At 49.9% G+C, this 24,961-nt stretch overlaps 1 protein-coding gene across 1 annotated transcript in view; it reads right to left on the reverse strand.

Annotated features, from left to right (window-relative positions):
• Positions 1 to 24,961, reverse strand: part of LOC118375129 (potassium voltage-gated channel subfamily H member 2-like) — a 392,715-nt gene that overhangs the window by 16,644 nt on the left and 351,110 nt on the right. The window contains exons 9-10 of the mRNA XM_052484251.1: positions 6,146 to 6,568; positions 3,873 to 4,263 (exon numbers count right to left, since the gene is read on the reverse strand). Coding sequence (XP_052340211.1) covers positions 3,873 to 4,263; positions 6,146 to 6,568 — 814 coding nt within the window. The remainder of the gene's footprint in view (positions 1 to 3,872; positions 4,264 to 6,145; positions 6,569 to 24,961) is intronic.

Genomic DNA, 24,961 nt, shown 5'->3' on the forward strand with positions numbered 1-24,961 from the left:
TGCAGACTGGCAGCTCCTTGCAGACTGACAGCACCTTGCAGACTGACAGCTCCCTGCAGACTGGCAGCTCAGGCTGCTCCGAACAGGCAGGAGGCTCCGGCAGCGCTGTAGAGGAGGAAGGCTCTGATAGCGCTGAACAGGCGGGAGACTCCGACAGCGCAGGAGAAGAGAAAGGCTCTGATAGCGCTGAACAGGCGGGAGACTCCAACAGCGCAGGAGGGAAGGAAAGCTCTGGCTGTGCTGAACAGGCGAGGCGCACAGAAGGCCTGGTGCGTGGTGCTGGAATTGGTGCTACAGGATCGAGGACACGCACAGGAAGCCTGGTGCGAGGAGCTGCTACCGGAGGACTGGTGTGTGGAGGTGGCTCTGGATAGACCGGACCGTGCAGGCGCACTGGAGCTCTTGAGCACCGAGCCTGCCCAAGCTTACCTGGCTCGATGCCCACTCTAGCCCGGCCAATACGAAAGGCTGGTATGAACCGCACCGGGCTATGCCCCCGCACTGGAAACACAGTGCGCTCCATAGCATAACACGGTGTCTGCCCGGTCTCTCTAGCCCACCGGTAAGCACAGGGAGTTTGCTCAGGTCTCCTACCTGGCATAGCCATACTCCCTTTAAGCCCCCCCCCAATAATTGTTTTGGGCTGCTTTTCGGCCTTCCATCCGCGTCGCCGTGCTGCCTCCTCATACCAGCGCCTCTCCGCTTTTGCCACCTCTATTTGCTCCTTGGGGCGACGATATTCACCAGGCTGAGCCCAGGGTCCTTTACCGTCTAATATCTCCTCCCAAGACCAGAAGTCCTTATATCGCTGCTCCTCACAATTGACAGGGAGAGTAGGCTCAGGTCTGACTCCTGACTCTGCTACTCTCTCTCTGAGCACTCCCCTAATAAATATTTGGGGTTGACTTTCGGGTTTCGCTCTGCGCCGCCTTGTCTTTCTTTTCGACTCCATTCGCCTATAGCCCTCTTCGCACTGCTCCAGCGAATCCCAGGCGGGCTCCGGCAATCTCTCTGGGTCGGCCGCCCACGTGTCTATTTCTTCCCACGTCGTATACTCCAAGCCTCTGCTCTCCATAACGTCCTCCCTTCGCTGTTCAAGCTGTCGCTGCCTGTTAACACGCTGCTCGGTCCGTGTGTGGTGGGTGATTCTGTAACGTCGTTCTTCGTTTGTAGAAAGAGAGTCGGACCGAAATGCAGCGTGGTGGTTGCTCATGTCTTTAATGAAGAAAGCGATACATGAAATAACTATTACAAAATACAAAACAACAAACGGAACGTGAAATCTAATTACAGCCTATCTGGTGAAACTACACAGAGACAGGAACCCACGAAATACACAGAGAAACCCCGGCTACCTAAATACGGTTCCCAATCAGAGACTACGAGAATCACCTGACTCTGATTGAGAACCGCCTCAGGCAGCCAAGCCTATACAACACCCCTACTCAGCCGCAATCCCAAATACTACAAACCCCAATACGACAAACAATATATAAACCCATGTCACACCCTGGCCTGACCAAATATATAACGAAAACACAAAATACAATGACCAAGGCGTGACATGAAGTACCCCTAAAATACCCCTGAAGTACCCCTGGAGTACCCCTGAAGTACCCTTGGAGCACCCCTGGTCAGGGAGGTGACCAAAGAACCCGATGGTCACTCTGACAGAGCTCCAGTGTTCCTCTGTGGAGATGGGACAACCTTCCAGAAGGAGAACCATCTCTGCAGAACTCCACCAATCAGGCCTTTATACTAGAGTGGCCAGAAGGAAGTCACTCCTCAGTAAAAGACACATGTCAGCTTGCTTCGAGTTTTGTCAAAAGGCACCTTAAGACTCTCAGACCATGAGAAACCTGATTCTCTGGTCTGTTGTAACCAATATTAACCTCTTTAATATTAACCTCTTCAACCTATGGGGGCGCTATGTCATTATTGGATAAAAAAACGTGCCCGTTTTAAGCACAATATTTTGTCACGAAAAGATGCTCGACTATGCATATAATTGGCAGCTTTGGAAAGAAAACACTCTGCCGTTTTCAAAACTGTGAGTTATCTGTGAGTGCCCCAGAACTGATGCTACAGCTGAATTTTTGAAGCTCTGTTTTACTATCGTCTCCTTATATGGCTGTGAATGTGCTGTGAACGAGCTTATGCTCTCTGCCGTTCGTCCAAGATGTCTGCAGCATTGTGACGTATTTGTAGGCATATAATTGGAAGATTGGCCATAAGAGACTACATTTGCCAGGTGTCCGCCCGGTGTCCTTTGTCTAAATGGGTGCGCAATTCTCAGTGGCAATCATTTTACCATGCCATTCAGAGGGAGAAGCACACTTCCAGGAATGATACATCATTGAAGAGATATGTAGAAAAACACCTTGAGGATTGATTCTAAACAAAGTTTGCCATGTTTTAGTCGATATTATGGAGTTATTTTGGAAAAAGTTTGGCGTTTTTATAACTGAATTTTAAAAAAAAAATTGTTAGCCAAACATGACGCAGAAAACGGACCGATTTCTCCTGCACAAATAATCTTTCAGGAAAACTGAACATTTGCTATCTAACTGAGAGTCTCCTCATTGAAAACATCCGGAGTTCAAAGGTAAATGATTTATTGAATGTTTTTGCTGTTTTTGTGAAAAAATGGTAAATGATTTATTGAATGTTTTTGCTGGCATATTTTTGAAAATCTGAAAATGTAACAAAAGGCTGCTTGAGAGCTGCATATTGATTTAATCATTTTCATGAATAGTTCTGTCTTGAGGCTGTTGGAACCTGGCACCATCCCTCAAGCATCAGTGAAGCATGTGAAGCATGGTGGTGGCAACATCATGCTGCTGTGGGGATGTTTTTCAGTGGCAGGGACTGGGAGACTAGTCAGGATCGAGGGAAAAATGAACGGAGCAAAGTATTGAGAGATCCTTGATGAAAACCTGCTCCAGAGCAGTGCTCAGGACCTCAGACTGGGGCGAAGGTTCCTCTTCCAACAGGATAACGACACTAAGCATACAGCCAAGACAACACAGGAGGTACAAGTCTCTGAATGTTCTTGAGTGGCCCAGCCAGAGCCCGGACCTGATCGAACATCTCTGGAGAGACCTGAAAATAGCTGTGCAGCGACGCTCCCCATCCAACCGGACAGAGCATGAGAAGATCTGCAGAGAAGAATGGGAGAAACTCCCCAAATACAGGTGTGCCAAGCTTGTAGGGTCATACCCAAGAAGACTCGATGCTGTAATCGCTGCCAAAGGTGCTTCAACAAAGTACAGAGTAAAAGGTCTAAAAACATTCTAAAAACCTGTTTTTGTTTTGTCATTATGGGGTATTGTGATGTCATTATGGGGTATTGTGATGTCATTATGTATTGTGTGTAGATTAATGAGGAAAAAAACAAATTTAATACATTTTAGAATAAAGCTGTAACGTAACAAAATGTGAAAAAAGTAAATGTGTCTGAATCCGAAGGCACTGTAATAATCATCCTCCATGTTGAAATGTGACCACTGCTGACTGCAGAACTGAGAGGGATGGTCTTCTTGGTGAGGCATATTAAAACAGACATAACACCCTACAATGATCATTACCTTCCTCTTATCCTAATCCTAACACTGAACCAGTTTTAACCACACTGAACCAGTTTTAACCACACTGAACCAGTTTTAACCACACTGAACCAGTTTTATCACACATTCTCATTCAAACTGTTAGCAGCAGACCAAGACAGCGAACACTGCAACAAAACAAGCAACCAAGTAAATACGAGCAGAAGCGGCACCATCCTATTGTTAACCAATTAAATCACAGTAGCATGAATTTCTACATCCCTTATAGTTTACCCTCCAGCACATACGAGGGAACGTGGTACTTACATCCTATGAGCATGACACAGATGGAGAATATCTTCTCAGAGTTGGTGTTGGGGGAGACGTTGCCAAAGCCCACGCTGGTCAGACTGGAGAAGGTGAAATAGAGGGCTGTGACATACTTGTCCTTTATGGAGGGGCCCGAGCCCCGCACCGTGTCGTTGTAGTGTTTCCCTAACGACTCGCCCAGTGTGTGGAGCCAGCCGATGCTGCCGTTGCGCTCCACGCTGCCGATGGCGTACCAGATGCACGCCAGCCAGTGGGCGATGAGGGCGAACGTGCACATGAGCAGGAAGAGGACGGCGGCGCCATACTCTGAGTAGCGGTCCAGTTTCCTCGCCACGCGGACTAGCCGGAGAAGGCGGGCCGTCTTCAGCAGGCCAATCAGAGTGGTCGTCTGGCAAGAGATAGGAGAAACAGTTTGTTTAGTGTCCAATCTTACTTTGGGAGGTCCTGTGTTGCAGAGTTCTGCTCCATACAAGCCGTAACAAAGCTGATTCAACTCATTAAAGTCTTGATTGAAGACTATTATTAGTCGATTGGTTGAATCAGATGTCTGACTGCTTGGCTGGACCAAAAGCCTGGACCCACACTGGCCTTCTGCAGATTGGATAGCCCTGTTATTTATTTATTTTATTTTTTATTTCACCTATATTAAACTAGTTGAGAACAAGTTCTCATTTGCAACTGCGACCTGGCCAAGATAAAGCATAGGATGGGTGTTGCCATCGTGACCAGTGAACTGAGATAAGGTGGAGCTTATGGACCTAGCATGGACTTGTAGATGACCTGGAGCCAGTGGATCTGGCGACGAATATGTAGCGAGGGCCAGCCGACTAGAGCATACAGGTCGCAGTGGTGGGTGGTATAAGGTGCTTTAGTAACAAAATGGATGGCACTATGATTGAATGAACTGCATCCAGTTTGCTGAGTAGAGTATTGGAAGCTATTTTGTAGATGACATTGCCGAAGTCGAGGATCGGTAGGATAGTCAGTTTTACTGGGGTAAGTTTGGTGGCGTGAGTGAAGGAGACTTTGTTGTGAAATGGAAGCCGACTCTAGATTTGATTTCGGATTGCAGATGTTTGATATGAGTCTGGAAGTAGAGTTTGCAGTCTAGCCAGACACCTAGGTACTTATAGATGTCCACATATTCTAGGTCGGAACCATCCAGGGTGGTGATGCTAGTCGGGCGTACGGGTGCAGGCAGCGAACGGTTGAAAAGCATGCATTTGGTTTTACTAGAGTTTAAGTTGGCCACGGAAGAAGTGTTGTATGGCATTGAAGCTCGTTTGGAGGTTAAATAGCACAGTGTCCAAGGAAGGGCCAGAAGTATTCAGAATGGTGTCGTCTGCGTAGAGGTGGATCAGGGAATCGCCCGCAGCAAGAGCAACATCATTGATATATACAGAGAAAAGAGTCGGCCTGAGAATTGAACCCTGTGTTAACCCCATAGAGACTGCCAGAGGACCGGACAACATGCCCTCCGATTTGACACTGTCTGCAAAGTAGTTGGTGAACCAGGCAAGGCAGTCATTAGAAAAACCGAGGCTACTGAGTCTGAGGTCAGTTCAAAGTTAAAATTGCTTTATTGTCCATTCAGGATAAATTACATTAGTGAAATTTATAAAATGTGCTGTGGACCATCCTCTGCCCTACACTTGTACCGGATCCCCTCAGCAGCACTGTACTAGCGGAGATCTTCCCATGAACCCTCCCCATGATTCACTGTGCTGTCGGTTGGTTCTGTTATTCCCACCCATTATACTTGTCTTGAGGAGCCCCCACCACGTCTATACAGCAAATTAACAAGGACCCGATTACATCCCTGCTTGGCAGAAAGCCTAGTTCCTCACTTCACAATAAATGATAGTCCTCTGCTGCGGATAATGTCCACTTCCTTGGCTCACTGGCCACTTGAGGTTCAATTAATTAAACATTGGCAAGAAGGTTGACAGTACAAACTTTCATAGTTGTTTTTCTGCTCCGGAGCCTTTGTGGGGATATCCCTGACTTGTAGTTCATTGGAGGTCCATTAATAATGGAGTAATTGAACGGAGTTTTTATTTTTGAGGTCCCAAAAGCTAATTGCAAATAGCTTTCAATATTTGTGGCTATCAACAGGTCAATATATCTAACCACCCTTAAATACGAAATCAAACCTTTAAAACCAAGATTCATATCTGATAATCCCTGTAACTTAAGATGCATTCCAACACAGGTTGTCCTCACAAAACTCCATTACCCACAATGCACTTCCACTATCCACCATTCCTCACCTCCTCTCCGCTGCGGTAGATGAGCAGGTCGAAGGGGATGGCCGCCACCATGTCGATGAGGAACCAGCCCTTGAAGTAGTGGATCGCTATCCTCAGCGGGGCGCTGACCACCTCGTCGTTAGTGTTGACGTATGTCGTCCTGAAGTTGATGACGATGTCCACGATGAACATGATGTCCACGATGAGGTCGACCACGTTGAGCGGCGAGCACGAGTAGCCACAGTTCAACATGGCTGCCTCTTCCTGGTCGTGGAGTAGGAAGGCGGCGGAGTAAGGGGTCAAGATGGCCGTGTAGATGACCAGCAGCAGGATGAGCCAGTCCCACACCGCCTTGAAGGGGCTGTAGTGGAGGACGGTCCACTTGTGGATACGAGGTGCCTGGAGCTTGTACTCCGGGAGGACGTCGGCACCCAGTGACAGCACCTGGCAGGGGAGATGGGGAGAGGGTTTAGCCTTTCTGATCTGGTAGTTGGATCAATATGATAGCGTTATACAGAGAGAGAGAGAGAGAGAGAGAGAGAGAGAGAGAGAGAGAGAGAGAGAGAGAGAGAGAGAGAGAGAGAGAGAGAGAGAGAGAGAGAGAGAGAGAGAGAGAGAGAGAGAGAGAGGGCAAGAGAAAGACAAAGAGACAGAGAGACAGGGAAAGAGAAGGATGGGATTCGGGCAGGGAAGGACAAGATGAAAGTTCCCCAAAACCTTACATTTACATTTGAGCGACTTAAAGTTAGTGCATTCATCTTAAGATAGCTAGGTGGCACAACCACATATCACATTCATAGTAAGCCATTTTTCCTCAGTAAAGTAGCTATCAGCAAAGTCAGAGCTAGATGGTGCCATAGAACATGGCGTTTTGTGTAACTTATTTTTTAACTTATTGTGTACATAATGTTGCTACAACCGTCTCTTACGACCGAAAATAACTTCTAGACATCAGAAAAGCGATTACTCACCGCGGACTGGAATAAACTTTTTCCTTTAACGAGTCCGGCAAGAACGAGAGTCCAACGAGAAGTATATCCTGCTTTCACTGTAACAGGCCCAGATCCACGCCTTTCACTGTAACAGGCCCAGATCCACGCCTTTCACTGTAACAGGCCCAGATCCACGCCTTTCACTGTAACAGGCCCAGATCCACGCCTTTCACTGTGAACAGGCCCAGATCCACGCCTTTCACTGTAACAGGCCCAGATTCACGCCTTTCACTGTAACAGGCCCAGATCCACGCCTTTCACTGTAACAGGCCCAGATCCACGCCTTTCACTGTAACAGGCCCAGATCCACGCCTTTCACTGTAACAGGCCCAGATCCACGCCTTTCACTGTAACAGGCCCAGATCCACACCTTTCACTGATCCACGCCTTTCGCGTGAAGAAAAGACACCGGAAAAGGGGACGCAGATCGGGAATCCTTCTGAAAATCTGGATGCGAGCGAGTAAACTCCCACTGCCTTCCATTCTTCTCGCTAACGTGCAATCATTGGACAATAAAATGGATGACCTACGATTAAGATTATCCTACCAATGGGACATTAAAAACTGTAACATCTTATGTTTCACCGAGACGTGGCTGAATGAAGATATGGACAACATAGAGCTAGTAGGATTTTCCATGAACCAGCGGGTGTGTATGTCTTTTTGTCAATAACAGCTGGAGCGCAATGTCTAATATTAAAGAAGTCTCGAGGTATTGCTCGCCTGAGGTAGAGTACCTGATAATAAGATGTAGACTGCACTATCTACCAAGAGAGTTCTCATCTGTATTATTCGTAGCCGTCTATTTACCACCACAAAACGAAGCTGGCACTAAGACCGCACTCAACCAACTCTATAAGGCCATAAGAAGAAAACGATCACCCAGAAGCGGCGCTCCTAGTGGCCGGGGACTTTAATGCAGGCAAACTTAAATCAGTTTTACTACATTTTTACCTGCATGTCACATGTGCAACCAGGGGAAAAAAAATCCTAGACCACCTTTACTCCACACACAGAGATGCATATAAAGCTCTCCCCCGCCCTCCATTTGGCAAATTTGACCATAATTCTATCCTCCTGATTCCTCCTTACAATCAAAAACTAATGCAGGAAGTACCAGTGACTCGCTCAATACGGAAGTGGTCAGATGACGCGGATGCTACACTACAGGACTGTTTTGTTAGCACAGACTGGAATATGTTCTGGGATTCATTCAATGGCACCACCTCATAAATAAATAAGGGAACAAGAAGATGACGTCATCCCCACAGTGACCATACGTACATTCCTCAACCAGAAGCCATGGATTACAGGCAACATCCGCATCGAGCTAAAGTCTAGAACTGATGCTTTCAAGGAGCGGGACACTAATCCGGACGCTTATAAGAAATCCCGCTATGCCCTCAGACGAACCATTAAACAAGCAAAGCATCAATAAGGGATTAAGATTGAATCCTACTACACCGGCTTTGACGCTCGTCAGATGTGGCAGGGCTTGAAAACTATTACAGACTGCAAAGGGACACCCAGACGCGAGCTGCCCAGTGATGCGAGCCCACCATTTGAGCTAAATGCCTTTTATGCTCGCTTCGAGGCAAGCAACACTGAAGCATGCACTAGAGCACCAGCAGTTCTGGATGACTGTGTGATAACGCTCTCGGTAGCCGATATGAACAAAACCTTTAAACAGGTCAACATTCACAAAGCCTCTGGGCCAGACAGATTACCAGAACGTGTAGTCAAAGCATGCACGGCCCAACAGGCAAGTGTCTTCACTGACATTTTCAAAATCTCCCTGACCAAGTCTGTAATACCTACATGTTTCAAACAGCCCACCATAGTCCCTGTGCCCAAGGAAGCGAAGGTAACTGTCTAAATGATTACCGCCCTGTGGCACTCACGTTGGTAGCCATGAAGTGCTTTGAAAGGCTGGTCATCAACAGGATCCTCCCCGGACACCCTAGACCCACTCCAATTTGCATACGGCCCCAACAGATCCATAGATGATGCAATCTCAATCGCACTCCACACTGTCCTTTCTCACCAGGACAAAACGAACACCTATGTGAGAATGCTCAGGGGTGTGTACTTAGTCCCCTCCTGTATTCCCTGTTAACCCACGACTGCGTGGCCAAACACGACTCCAACACCATCATTAAGTTTGCTGACGACACAACAGTGGTAGGCCTGATCACCGACAACGATGAGACTGCCTATAGGGAGGAGGTCAGAGAACTGGCAGTGTGGTGCAAGGACAAAAACCTGTCCCTCAATGTGAGAAAGACTAAGGAGCTGATCATGGACTCCAGGAAAAGGCATACAAAACAGGCCCCCATTAACATCGACAGGAATATAGTGGAGCGGGTTGAGAGTTTCAAGTTCTTTGGTGTCCACATCACCAACGGACTATCCTGGTCCAGACATACCAAAACGGTCGTGAAGAGGAGACAACAAAACATTTTCCCCCTCAGGAGACTGAAAATATTTGGCATGGGTCCCAAGATACTCAACAGGTTCTACAGCTGCACAATCGAGAGCATCCTGACCGGTTGCATCACCGTCTGGTATGACAACTGCTTGGCATCTGACCATAAGTTCCTACAGAGGGTAATGCGAACGGCCCAATACGTCACCGGGGCCTACCATCCAGCTTCCTACCATCCAGGACCTATATAATAGGCGGTATCAGAGTTTTTTCTGCTACCGCACGGCAAGCGGTACCGGAGCGCCAAGTCTCGGACCAAGAGGCTCCTCAACAGCTTCTACCCCCAAGCCATAAGACTGCTGAACAATTCATAAAAACGCCACCGGACAATTTACATTGACACATCACTCCCTTTTTGTACACTCGCTGTTTGTTTGTTACCGAGTCACTTCGCCCCCACATACAGTACATGTACAGATTACCTCAACTAGCCTGTAACCCCGCACACAGACTTGGTATATATTTTCTTCTTCTTGAACTGCACTGTTGGTTAAGGTAAGTCAGCATTTCACAGTAAAGTCGACGCATGTGACAAATACATTTAGATTTGATTTGATTTAGTAAGGGGTAAAAAAAAACACACAAAAAACAATAACAAAAGTAGAGGTTGGGTTTTAGATGTTTTCAGGAGATGGGCAGGGACTCCGCTATTCACCATTTGGGGTGCCTTGGACTGCGCTGAGTAGGAGTTGCTCTCCTGTAGGGGTGGGAGGGCCAGGAGACCAGAGGTGGCAGAACAGTGTGCTCAGGTTGGGGTGTAGCGTTTGAGCAGAGCCTGAAGGTAGGGATGGGCAGTTCATCTTGTTGCTTCATAGGCAAAAGTATCATGGTCTGATTGCCAAGGAGTAACAATATGTAACAACATCAATGCTGTAAGCCTGTCGACCACACAACACATCCTCCAACGGCACCGAGTGACGATGAAACAACTTTACAAGGTGCCATTTGAGAGATACTCTGACAGAGTCAAGAATATGCGACATGACTTTGTAGAGGTATGTATGCAACACTACTTCCAGTACTTCAGACATACCATATTTACTCATCTGTATATCCTTTTGTCTGTTACAGAGAGTATTGGAGCTGGATGCCCATGTAATTCGCCATGAATTTATTTATGTGGATGAGGTTGGCTTCAACCTCACCAAAACCAGGCGCCGCGGAATAAATGTAATAGAGGGCAATTACCAATGTCCCTGGACAGCGTGGGGGTAATATAACTATGTCTGCTGCCATCACTCAAAACGGGGTCCTCCATCACAATGCCACACTGGGTCCGTACAACACCGGCCATATGCTCACTTTTCTGGATGCAATTTACACAATGCTTGTTCCTGATCCAGATCAGGAGCCTGCTAGATTTGTGGTTTTATGGGACAATGTTAGTTTTCACCGGGCTGTTCTGGTCCAAAACTGGTTTGCCACGCATCCACAATGTGTAGTTTTGTACCTACCCCCATATTCACCTTTTCTAAGTCCCATAGAGGAATTCTTCTCAGCCTGGTGCTGGAAAGTGTATGATCTCCAACCCTATGCCCGCATGCCGCTTCTCCAGGCAATGGAGGACGCATGTGGGGACATAGAGGTTGTCTCTGTCCAAGGTTGGATACGCCATGCTAGGAGATACTTCCCTCCATGTGGGGACATAGAGGTTGCCTCTGTCCAAGGTTGGATACGCCATGCTAGGAGATACTTCCCTCCATGTGGGGACATAGAGGTTGCCTCTGTCCAAGGTTGGATACGCCATGCTAGGAGATACTTCCCTCCATGTGGGGACATAGAGGTTGCCTCTGTCCAAGGTTGGATACGCCATGCTAGGAGATACTTCCCTCCATGTGGGGACATAGAGGTTGCCTCTGTCCAAGGTTGGATACGCCGTGCTAGGAGATACTTCCCTCCATGTGGGGGCATAGAGGTTGCCTCTGTCCAAGGTTGGATACGCCACGCTAGGAGATACTTCCCTCCATGTGGGGACATAGAGGTTGCCTCTGTCCAAGGTTGGATACGCCGTGCTAGGAGATACTTCCCTCCATGTGGGGACATAGAGGTTGCCTCTGTCCAAGGTTGGATACGCCATGCTAGGAGATACTTCCCTCCATGTGGGGACATAGAGGTTGCCTCTGTCCAAGGTTGGATACACCATGCTAGGAGGTACTTCCCTCCATGTGGGGACATAGAGGTTTCCTCTGTCCAAGGTTGGATACGCCATGCTAGGAGATACTTCCCTCCATGTGGGGACATAGAGGTTGCCTCTGTCCAAGGTTGGATACGCCATGCTAGGAGGTACTTCCCTCCATGTGGGGACATAGAGGTTTCCTCTGTCCAAGGTTGGATACGCCATGCTAGGAGATACTTCCCTCCATGTGGGGACATAGAGGTTGCCTCTGTCCAAGGTTGGATACGCCATGCTAGGAGGTACTTCCCTCCATGTGGGGACATAGAGGTTGCCTCTGTCCAAGGTTGGATACGCCATGCTAGGAGATACTTCCCTCCATGTGGAGACATAGAGGTTGCCTCTGTCCAAGGTTGGATACGCCATGCTAGGAGATACTTCCCTCGATGTGGGGACATAGAGGTTGCCTCTGTCCAAGGTTGGATACGCCATGCTAGGAGATACTACCCTCCATGTGGGGACATAGAGGTTGCCTCTGTCCAAGGTTGGATACGCCATGCTAGGAGATACTTCCCTCCATGTGGAGACATAGAGGTTGCCTCTGTCCAAGGTTGGATACGCCATGCTAGGAGATACTACCCTCGATGTTTGGCAAGAGAAAACGTATCTTGTGATGTGGACAAAGTATTGAAGAGCACTGGTGATCCCCCCTACCAATTCCTGGACTGACCCCCCCGGGACCCCACACACACAATTGTGTTCTTTACTGTATTCTAAAGAATATACTTTTGGTGTACATATGTTTATGGTTTTGTTGTATGCTACTGTATACAACAGTAATGTTTGGCCTAATAAATATTTTCTGTTTCTACATTGCATTGGTGTTTACAGTGTACTTGTTACCCCTCTCAGCAGATTACTTTCACTGTAGAACATTGTATTGAAATGTAGATATAAGCCTATGAAAGACCAAAGAGCTTTAGATTTAGAACAACAGTGTTTACATGGTATATCCAGACATGTACTATTATGAAAGCAGTGTTTGCCATTTGATGCAAATGCTTCATTCTGACATGTGTTTATTGCCTTTTGAATGCAGTGTTACATTTTGAAGGAGATGTGAGGCATTTTGTGCATGCAGTTTTGGGAAATGGAGACCGTTTTGCAAACATGTGTAAGCAGTTGGAAAACACTGTAAGATGGTACATCTGTAGATATGATGAAAAGACTGGTCCCCTGTTCGAACAGCTCTGCTCTGCCTTAATTTACTCAGCCCCTGCATGTTGTTCACTACCTTCGTGACTCTGGCTCGTCCTCTCTCTCACTGGCTGGCAGTTTGGCCCTGGAAAGGGCTAGCAGTGTCTATCAATGGAGGGTACCAGGTCAGGAAGGTACAAGCAAGAGGGAATTGATTCGGTACAAACAGTGCAATATCACCTCTGAGGTCACATCCCTAATGTCACGGTGGCATACTTTCACGACCCTCTCAAACAATAAGGATTCCATTTTTGTCTCTCAGGAAGAGGGCGTGAACATTAACGAGGAGCACTGCAGCAGGATTTGAATACTGAGGATACGGGACATGCCAGTCCATCTGTTTATAAGTATTGATTTGAATTAGCATTTTGGGCTAATTCCATTTCCCCCATTCTAATCAATTTGGCAGGGAGCCTTGGGTAGATGCTAAAACAATTACTAAAATAATTACATTGAGAGCAGACAAGCAAGAGATTTGCCAAAGCCTCAAGAGAATTGGAGAGAGCTTTCGGTGTCCTGAATGTGGTATTTATAGTCTTCGTCAATTGGTTTACATTAGACTCAAAACTGGCCTAAAGACTTTTAAAGTAGCCTCTTTGTGTGTGTGTGTCAGTGTGTGTGTGTGTCAATGTGTGTGTATCAGTATGTTTGTGTGTCAGTGTGTTTGTACTGTGTGTGTGTGTGTGTGTGTTTGCGTGTGTGTTTGCGTGTGTGTGTGTGTGTGTCAGTGTGTGTGTGTGTGTGTGTGTGTGTGTGTCAGTGGGTGTGTGTGTGTGTGTGTGGGAGTTTGTGTGTGTCAATGCATGTGTGTGTGTGTGCGGGAGTTTGTGTGTATGTGTGTGTGTCAGTTGTGTGTGTGTGGGAGTTTGTGTGTGTGTTATTGTGTGCCAGTGTGTGTGTGTCTGTGTGTGCACGTGTGTGTCTGTGTCTGTGTGTGCACGTGTGTGTCAGTGTGTCAGTGTGTGTGTGTGCGTGTGTGTGCGTGTGTGTGTCTGTGTGTGTGTCTGTGTGCGTCAGTCTGTGTGTGTGTGTCAGTGTGTGTTTGTGTGTCAGTGTGTGTTTGTGTGTCAATGTGTGTGTGTGTGTCTGTGTGTGTGTCACTGTGTATGTGTGTGTGTGTGTGACATAAACTCACAGCGGCATATTGAAAGACATTGACTTTGCCTGGTCAGTCTCCCAGTGATGAATGTGGATGAGAGCTAAAGCCAAGGGAACGTGTCAGAAATAAATAAACCGTCAGCAACCAGCACGAACCAATTTAACGCTGTGTGAGGTCAAACTGTGATGGTCACCGTGACGCTAGATGGACTGCCATCACCGTGACGCTAGATGGACTGCCATCAACGTGACGCTAGACGGACTGCCATCACCGTGATGCTAGATGGACTGCCATCACCGTGATGCTAGATGGACTGCCATCACCGTGATGCTAGATGGACTGCCATCACCGTGATGCTAGATGGACTGCCATCACCGTGACGCTAGATGGACTGCCATCACCGTGATGCTAGATGGACTGCCATCACCGTGATGCTAGATGGACTGCCATCACCGTGATGCTAGATGGACTGCCATCACCGTGATGCTAGATGGACTGCCATCACCGTGATGCTAGATGGACTGCCATCACCGTGACGCTAGATGGACTGCCATCACCGTGATGCTAGATGGACTGCCATCACCGTGATGCTAGATGGACTGCCATCACCGTGATGCTAGATGGACTGCCATCACCGTGATGCTAGATGGACTGCCATCACCGTGATGCTAGATGGACTGCCATCACCGTGACGCTAGATGGACTGCTAGATGGACTGCCATCACCGTGATGCTAGATGGACTGCCATCACCGTGATGCTAGATGGACTGCCATCACCGTGATGCTAGATGGACTGCCATCACCGTGATGCTAGATGGACTGCCATCACCGTGATGCTAGATGGACTGCCATCACCGTGACGCTAGATGGACTGCCATCACCGTGATGCTAGATGGACTGCCATCACCGTGATGCTAGATGGACTGCCATCACCGTGATGCTAGATGGACTGCCATCACCGTGATGCTAGATGGACTGCCATCACCGTGATGCTAGATGGACTGCCATCACCGTGATGCTAGATGGACTGCCATCACCGTGATGCTAGATGGACTGCCATCACCGTGATGCTAGATGGACTGCCATCACCGTGATGCTAGATGGACTGCCATCACCGTGACGCTAGATGGACTGCCATCACCGTGACGCTAGACGGACTGCCATCACCGTGACGCTAGACGGACTGCCATCACCGTGATGCTAGACGGACTGCCATCACCGTGACGCTAGACGGACTGCCATCACCGTGACGCTAGACGGACTGCCATCACCGTGACGCTAGATGGACTGCCATCACCGTGACGCTAGACGGACTGCCATCACCGTGACGCTAGACGGACTGCCATCACCGTGACGCTAGACGGACTGCCATCACCGTGACGCTAGACGGACTGCCATCACCGTGACGCTAGACGGACTGCCATCACCGTGACGCTAGACGGACTGCCATCACCGTGACGCTAGACGGACTGCCATCACCGTGACGCTAGACGGACTGCCATCACCGTGACGCTAGATGGACTGCCATCACCGTGACGCTAGACGGACTGCCATCACCGTGACGCTAGATGGACTGCCATCACCGTGATGCTAGACGGACTGCCATCACCGTGACGCTAGACGGACTGCCATCACGTGACGCTAGATGGACTGCCATGAACATGTACGGTTATGCGAAGAACATCCTCAGCCCTCATGTCATACGTAAATTGGACACACACACACACACACAATTTATTAATATGCACAGGGTCCTCCCCTCTCTCTGATAGACTGTAGCTGTTTGTGATTTAATATTTAATATGCACAGGGTCCCATCCAGCTGACGACTACTGAAAGTTTTGCTGTTGATAAGAAGCTCTATAATCTGTTCTATAATCTGTTCTTAAACCTCTTGAAGCTAGGGGGCACTAATTTCATTTTTGGAAAAATAACGTGCCCAAAGTAAACAGCCTATTTCTCAGGACCGGATGCTAGAATATGCATACAATTGACGGCTTAGGATAGAAAACACTCTAAAGTTTCCAAAACTGTAAAAATATTGTCTGTGAGTATAACAGAACTGATATTGCAGGCGAAAGCCTAAGAAAAATCCAATCCGGAAGTGACTCATATTTTGAAACCGTTGTGTTCCTATGCACCCCTATTGGCCATTGAAAGGGATATCAACCAGATTCCTTTTTCTACGTCTTCTCTAAGGTGTCTACAGCATTTTGACGTAGTTTCACGCCTTTATGTTGAAGAATGAGCGTAAACGACTACATTGCGTAAGTGGCCAGCTGAGGGCTCTAAGAGTGATTCTTGCGTAGGTAGTCATTTTTCCTCTCGCACCTACTGAAAAGCCAATTGTCCCGGTTGATATATTATCGAATAGATATTTGAAAAACACCTTGAGGATTGATTATAAAAAACGTTTGCCATGTTTCTGTCGATATTATGGATATAATTAGCAATTTTTTTCGCCGTTGTCGTGACCGCTATTTCCGGTGGATTTCTCAACATAACACGACCAACAAACGGAGGTATTTTGGGTATGAAAATAATCTTTATGGAACAAAAGGAACATTTGGTGTCTAACCTTGAGTCCCGTGAGTGAAAACATCCGAAGCTCATCAAAGGTAGACGATTAATTTGATTGCGTTTCTGATTATTGTGACCAAGCATCCTGCTGCTAGCTGGACATAATGCTATGCTAGGCTATCGATAAACTTACACAAACGCTTGTCTTGCTTTGGCTGTAAAGCATAATTTCAAAATCTGAGATGACAGGGTGATAAACAAAAGGCTAAGCTGTGTTTCACTATATTTCACTTGTGATTTCATGAATATGAATATTTTCTTGTAATGTTTTTTGACCGTTGTGCTATGCTAATTAGTGTAGTTGATGACAATTCTCCCGGATCCGGGATGGGTAGTTCCAAGAGGTTTTAAAGGAGTCTCTCTATAAGACAAGGATTGACAGGTACTGAGTCGTACTGACACCAAGGTCTTTTTTTTTTTTACAGAAGATGTCCATGCCATGTGTGACGATGGCTATCATGGGACATTCTTCCGGCACTAATGGAACTCATTAACAATTCAGGGGCTTCAGTTTTCTACTGTAAACGTGTGATGTCACAGGGACCTCAGGTCATTCTACATCAACCAACGCTAGATCGGTTGTCATTTCAGGAGCGTTCGGGGTTGATACCCTTTTTAATAATGCAAGTACATCTCATGACTCGTATAAGATATAGGATGCCATTAGGCCGACAACGCTTTGCCAACAGGCAGCCGCTGCTAAGAACACAAGGGTCACCATGACACAACCAGCACTGACAAAAGCAACAGATATGGCAGTGAAGCTGATCAATGTGTTTGAGCTACATATACCCAGTTCTCACCCTGCCTTGACATCTCTTAGATATAAGATATAAGTACAATGAAAAGTGTAAGCGCGATCACTGTCTCCTTTTTCAGTGTCACAGCCAACACAGGAGAATGAGAGTGAGAGAGAGAGAGAGATCGAAAACAAACTCAATTTTGATTAACTCCCGTATCTACTGGGTGAAATACCACAGTGTGTCGTCACAGCAGCAAGATGTGTGACCTGTTGCCACAAGAAAAGGGCAACCAGTGAAGAACAAACACCATTGTAAAACAACCCATATTTATGTTTATTTATTTTCCCTTTAACTATTTGCACATCGTTACAACAACGTATATAGACATCATATGACATTTGAAATGTCTTTATTCTTTTAGAACTTTTGTGAGTGTAATGTTTACTGTTAATTTTTTATAGTTTATTTCACTTTTGTTTATTATCTATTTCACTTGCTTTGGCAAATGTGAACAGATGTTTCCCATGCCAATAAAGCCCTTGAATTGAATTGATAGAAGAGGACACCAACCTATATGAGAGGATCTCTCTGGCTCTCTACACCAGCATCTTCTATTCAAGTAGCCCGATTCCCCAGTTTGAATCCAATGCATTGTGGCATACATGCTCACATGCAGTCAGCAGCAAGCCCAGATTTAAGATGAATAGTTTATAGCCATATTTCATGCTAATACTATATCTATTTTGATCTTGGCCTGTTTATAAGGGTAAGGGTGGCAGGGTAGCCTTGTGGTTAGAGCATTGGACTAGTAACCCGAAGGTGGCTAGTGCTGAATCCCCAAGCTGACAAGGTACAAATCTGCCGTTCTGAACAGGCAGTTAACCCACTGTTCCTAGGCCATTGTTGAAAATAAGAATTTGTTCTTAACCGATTTGCCTAGTTAAATAAAGGTAAAATGCTACTAAACAAATCAGTGAGATATTTGCTTTTGTGGAGAAGAGAGACTTAAAGCCCAACTCTTTCCTGTTGGAGGCTAAAGTGAAGGAGAAGAGAGACTCAAAGCCCTACTCCTTCCTGTTAGAGGTTAGAATGAAGGAGAAGAGGGAGAAGAGAGACATTTAAAGTGATGATGGTGCTGATGAAAAAGTAAGGAGTTGGTTGGAGCTTAGAGAGAGAGTGAGAGGGCGAAGGAAAGCTGGGAATCTGGGGATGGGAGGATGGGGGGGTTGTAAAGATGGAGGCAAGATTATGTCTGGCTTCCCTGTGAGGTAATATGCTCTTTTGTTATGTTTAATGGGAACCAGCAGCGGTGGATAGGGAAAGGTCACGGAGAAAGCCAAGTCTCACACACACACACACACACACACACACACACACACACACACACACACACACACACACACACACACACACACACACACACACACACACACACACACACACACACACACACACACACACACACACACACACACACACACACACACACACACACACATACACACACACTCTCTCAATTCAATTCAATTCAATGTAATATGGTCATACATTTGGCAGGAGGTTAGAAAGAGCAGCTCAGTTTCCACCTCATTTTGTGGGCTGTGTGCACGTAGTCTTCTCTTGAGAGCCAGGTCTGCCTATGACGGCCTTTCTCAATAGCAAGGCTATGCTCACCGAGTCTGTACATGGTCAAAGCTTTCCTTAAGTGTGGGTCAGTCACAGTGTTCAGGTACTCTGTTTAGGGCCAAATAGCATTCTAGTCTATCACCTGTATATCCACCTTCCCTGGACCTGAGCGAGCTGTGATCATTCTTGCTTCCCAAATCACTGGTGGCTCTTTATCAGCGATGCTTCGCACCACCGGGTCATCTGATGAATAGCCATTTGCAACCAGCACTTCAATTCTGAATAAGATACAAATATGATACGACACACAAATCGGATACTTTGGTTATAGGCATACCTGGATTCATCAGCACATCACAAACCTGGGGACATAACTCATCCACAGCATTTCACAGATACAGGTTTAAACACCACATATACACAAACAAAGTCAATTCAATGCACCTTTAAGGGGCCTTTTTGAGCCCACCTAGATGTGTCTTTGAGGGACTAGAGCACCCTGCACCCCCACACCCTGCATCCCCACACCCTGCATCCCCACACCCTGCACCCCCACACCCTGCATCCCCACACCCTGCATCCCCCACCCTGCATCCCCCACCCTGGATCCCCACCCTGCATCCCCTGGATCCCCACCCTGCATCACCACCCTGCACCCCCACACCCTGCATCCCCACACCCTGCATCCCCACACCCTGCATCCCCACACCCTGCATCCCCACCCTGGATCCCCACCCTGCATCCCCACACCCTGCATCCCCACCCTGATCCCCACCCTGCATCCCCACCCTGCATCCCCACACCCTGCATCCCCACACCCTGCATCCCCACCCTGCATCCCCACACCCTGCATCCCCACACCCTGGATCCCCACCCTGCATCCCCACACCCTGGATCCCCACCCTGCATCCCCACACCCTGCATCCCCACACCCTGGATCCCCACCCTGCATCCCCTGCATCCCCCACCCTGCATCCCCACCCTGCATCCCCTGGATCCCCACCCTGCATCCCCACCCTGCATCCCCACACCCTGCATCCCCTGCATCCCCACACCCTGCATCCCCACACCCTGCATCCCCACCCTGCATCCCCACACCCTGCATCCCCACACCCTGCATCCCCACCCTGCATCCCCACACCCTGCATCCCCACCCTGCATCCCCTGGATCCCCACTCTGCATCCCCACCCTGCACCCCCACACCCTGCATCCCCACACCCTGCATCCCCACACCCTGCATCCCCACCCTGCATCCCCACCCTGATCCCCACCCTGCATCCCCACACCCTGCATCCCCACACCCTGCACCCCCACCCTGCATCCCCACACCCTGCATCCCCCCCTGCATCCACACCCTGCATCCCCACCCTGCATCCCCACACCCTGCATCCCCACACCCTGCATCCCCACACCCTGCATCCCCACCCTGCATCCCCACACCCTGCATCCCCACACCCTGCATCCCCACCCTGCATCCCCACACCCTGCATCCCCACCCTGCATCCCCACACCCTGCATCCCCACACCCTGCATCCCCACCCTGCATCCCCTGCATCCCCACCCTGCATCCCCACCCTGCATCCCCTGCATCCCAAATCTGCATCCCCACCCTGCATCCCCACACCCTGCATCCCCTGGATCCCTGCACCCTGCACCCTGCATCCCCACCCTGCATCCTCCACCCTGCATCCCCACCCTGCATCCCCACCCTGCATCTCCTGGATCCCCACCCTGCATCCCCAACCCTGCATCCCCACATCCTGCATCCCCACACCCTGCATCCCCAACCTGCATCCCCCACCCTGCATCCCCACCCTGCATCCCCACACCCTGCATCCCCACACCCTGCATCCCCACACTACATCCCCACACCCTGGAATCCCCCACCCTGCATCCCCACACCCTGCATCCACATCCTGCATCCCCACACCCTGCATCCCCACCCTGCATCCCCACCCTGCATCCACACCCTGCATCCACATCCTGCATCCCCACATCCTGCATCCACATCCTGCATCCCCACCCTGCATCCCCACACCCTGCATCCCCACACCCTGCATCCCCCACCCTGCATCCCAAACCCTGCATCCCCACACCCTGCATCCCCACCCTGCATCCACACCCTGCATCCACACCCTGCATCCCCCCACCCTGCATCCACACCCTGCATCCACACCCTGCATCCCCACATCCTGCATCCACATCCTGCATCCCCACCCTGCATCCACATCCTGCATCCCCACCCTGCATCCACATCCTGCATCCCCACCCTGCATCCCCCACCCTGCATCCCCACCCTGCATCCCCCACCCTGCATCCCCACATCCTGCATCCACATCCTGCATCCACACCCTGCATCCCCACCCAAATCACCTGGATCCCCATCACCCTGCATCCCCCACACCCTGATGAATCCCCAACCCACTTCATTCTGAATACGATCCCCACCTGCACCCCCAAATCCCTGGATACTTTGGTTATAGGCATACCTGGATTCATCCCATCACAAACCTGGGGACATAACTCATCCACAGCATTTCACAGATACAGGTATATACACCCATATACACAAACAAAGTCCCTGCACCTTTAAGGGGCCTTGATCCCCACCTAGATGTGTCTTTCCTAGAGCACCCTGCACCCCCACACCCTGCATCCCCACACCCTGCATCCCCCACCCTGCATCCCCACACCCTGCATCCCCACACCCTGCATCCCCACACCCTGCATCCCCACACCCTGCATCCCCACACCCTGCATCCCCCTGGATCCCCACCCTGCATCCCCACACCCTGCATCCCCACACCCTGCATCCCCACCCTGGATCCCCACCCTGCATCCCCACACCCTGCATCCCCACACCCTGCACCCCCCACCCTGCATCCCCACACCCTGCATCCCCACACCCTGCATCCCCACACCCTGCATCCCCACACCCTGCATCCCCACACCCTGCATCCCCACCCTGCACCCCCCACCCTGCATCACCCTGCATCCCCACCCTGCATCTCCTGGATCCCCACCCTGGATCCACACCCTGCATCCCCACCCTGCATCCACACCCTGCATCCACACCCTGCATCCACACCCTGCATCCCCACCCTGCATCCACATCCTGCATCCACACCCTGCATCCCCACCCTGCATCTCCTGGATCCCCACCCTGATCCACACCCTGCATCCCCACCCTGCATCCACACCCTGCATCCCCACCCTGCATCTCCTGGATCCCCATCCTGCATCCACATCCTGCATCCCCACCCTGCATCTCCTGCATCCCCACCCTGCATCCCCTGGATCCCCACCCTGCATCCCCTGGATCCCCACCCTGCATCTCCTGGATCCCCACCCTGGATCCCCACCCTGGATCCACACCCTGCATCCCCACCCTGCATCCACACCCTGCATCCCCACCCTGCATCTCCTGGATCCCCATCCTGCATCCACATCCTGCATCCCCACCCTGCATCTCCTGCATCCCCACCCTGCATCCACATCCTGCATCCCCACACCCTGCATCCCCATCCCTGCATCCACACCCTGGATCCCCACCCTGCATCCCCACACCCTGCATCCCCACCCTGCACCCTGCATCCCCCACCCTGCATCCCCACACCCTGCATCCCCACACCCTGGATCCCCTCACCCTGCATCCCCTGCATCCCCACACCCTGCATCCCCCTGGATCCCCACCCTGCATCCCCACCCTGCACCCCCACACCCTGCATCCCCTGGATCCCCACCCTGCATCTCCTGGATCCCCACCCTGGATCCACACCCTGCATCCCCACCCTGCATCCACACCCTGCATCCACACCCTGCATCCACACCCTGCATCCCATCCACATCCTGCATCCCACCCTGCATCCACACCCTGCATCCCCACCCTGCATCCACACCCTGCATCCACACCCTGCATCCACATCCTGCATCCACACCCTGCATCCCCACCCTGCATCTCCTGGATCCCCACCCTGGATCCACACCCTGCATCCCCACCCTGCATCCACACCCTGCATCCCCACCCTGCATCTCCTGGATCCCCATCCTGCATCCACATCCTGCATCCCCACCCTGCATCTCCTGCATCCCCACCCTGCATCCCCTGGATCCCCACCCTGCATCCCCTGGATCCCCACCCTGCATCTCCTGGATCCCCACCCTGGATCCCCAACCCTGCATCCCCACCCTGCATCCACACCCTGCATCCACACCCTGGATCCCCACCCTGCATCCACATCCTGCATCCCCACCCTGCATCCCCACCCTGCATCCACACCCTGCATCCACACCCTGCATCCCCTGCATCCCCACACCCTGCATCCCCACACCCTGCATCCCCCACCCTGCATCCCCACACCCTGGATCCCCACCCTGCATCCCCTGGATCCCCACCCTGCATCCCCTGGATCCACAACCCTGCATCCACATCCTGCATCCCCAACCCTGCATCCCCACCCTGCATCCACATCCTGCATCCCCACCCTGCATCCCCACCCTGCATCCCCAACCCTGCATCCCCACCCTGCATCCCCACCCTGCCCCACACCCTGCATCCCCCCCTGCATCCCCAACCCTGCATCCCCATCCTGCATCCCCAACCCTGCATCCCACACCCTGCATCCACATCCTGCATCCCACACCCTGCATCCACACCCTGCATCCCCACCCTGCATCCACACCCTGCATCCACACCCTGCATCCCCACCCTGCATCCCCACCCTGCATCCACACCCTGCATCCCCACCCTGCATCCCCACCCTGCATCCACATCCTGCATCCACATCCTGCATCCCCACCCTGCATCCCCACCCTGCATCCCCACCCTGCATCCCCACCCTGCATCCCCACCCTGCATCCACACCCTGCATCCCCACCCTGCATCCCCATCCTGCATCCCCACCCTGCATCCCCACCCTGCATCCACATCCTGCATCCCCACCCTGCATCCCCACCCTGCATCCAAACCCTGCATCCACATCCTGCATCCACATCCTGCATCCCCACCCTGCATCCCCACCCTACATCCAAACCCTGCATCCCCACCCTCATTTTAAATTGCAATCTCGGTCAGGTGGGCATTATTTAAAAGCTTGTTCTATTTCCAACATGACTAGCTACGTTTTAAAATATGATCTTAGAGTATTAGGCTTTCACAAGGCAATTCACAGAAACAGGTCATCATTTTGCTACGCTTAGAAAGGAGTCATGAGTGCCTTCAAGTGATTGTTCCAAGGCAAATTGTCTTCACAGAAGACAAAAGCAGGTTCATTGTGTTCAGAACAAACCAGGGTATGACGCCATGTCATCTTGTAACTGTACATCAAACATAGTGATCATGAACTTTGACACTGTATATGACATGACTTTTATGATGTGGAAATGGGAAGTGCACATTTGGACTTACGGTTGTTCGGCTTTTATGACATCAAAACGGTATTTATTATAATTATAATCCAGCACGGATATTGAACCAACGGTCCGCGGAGGTACTGCAGGGGGTCCGCGTAAATAAATCAATAGAATGTGGGTGGACCCCCCAACACCCCCAACCCCCCCAATGTTTTTATGAATGTCGCTAGCAACAACAGAATAAACACATTTTTAATGAAATACCTACAGTGTAAAAGAGGATAATGTCTTCTTTCTAATGACGTCAACTTCATTTCTCAACTCCTAATATGGAGCTAATTACACTCACTGGAGCTAATTACACTCACTGGAGCTAATTACACTCACTGGAGCTAATTATACTCACTGGAGCTAATTACACTCACTGGAGCTAATTATACTCACTGGAGCTAATTACACTCACTGGAGCTAATTATACTCACTGGAGCTAATTATACTCACTGGAGCTAATTATACTCACTGGAGCTAAGTACACTAACTGGAGCTAATTATACTCACTGCAGCTAATTACACTCACTGGATCTAATTA

This window comes from Oncorhynchus keta, chromosome 28, assembly GCF_023373465.1.
Source record: "Oncorhynchus keta strain PuntledgeMale-10-30-2019 chromosome 28, Oket_V2, whole genome shotgun sequence".
NCBI classification, from domain to species: Eukaryota; Metazoa; Chordata; class Actinopteri; order Salmoniformes; family Salmonidae; genus Oncorhynchus; species Oncorhynchus keta.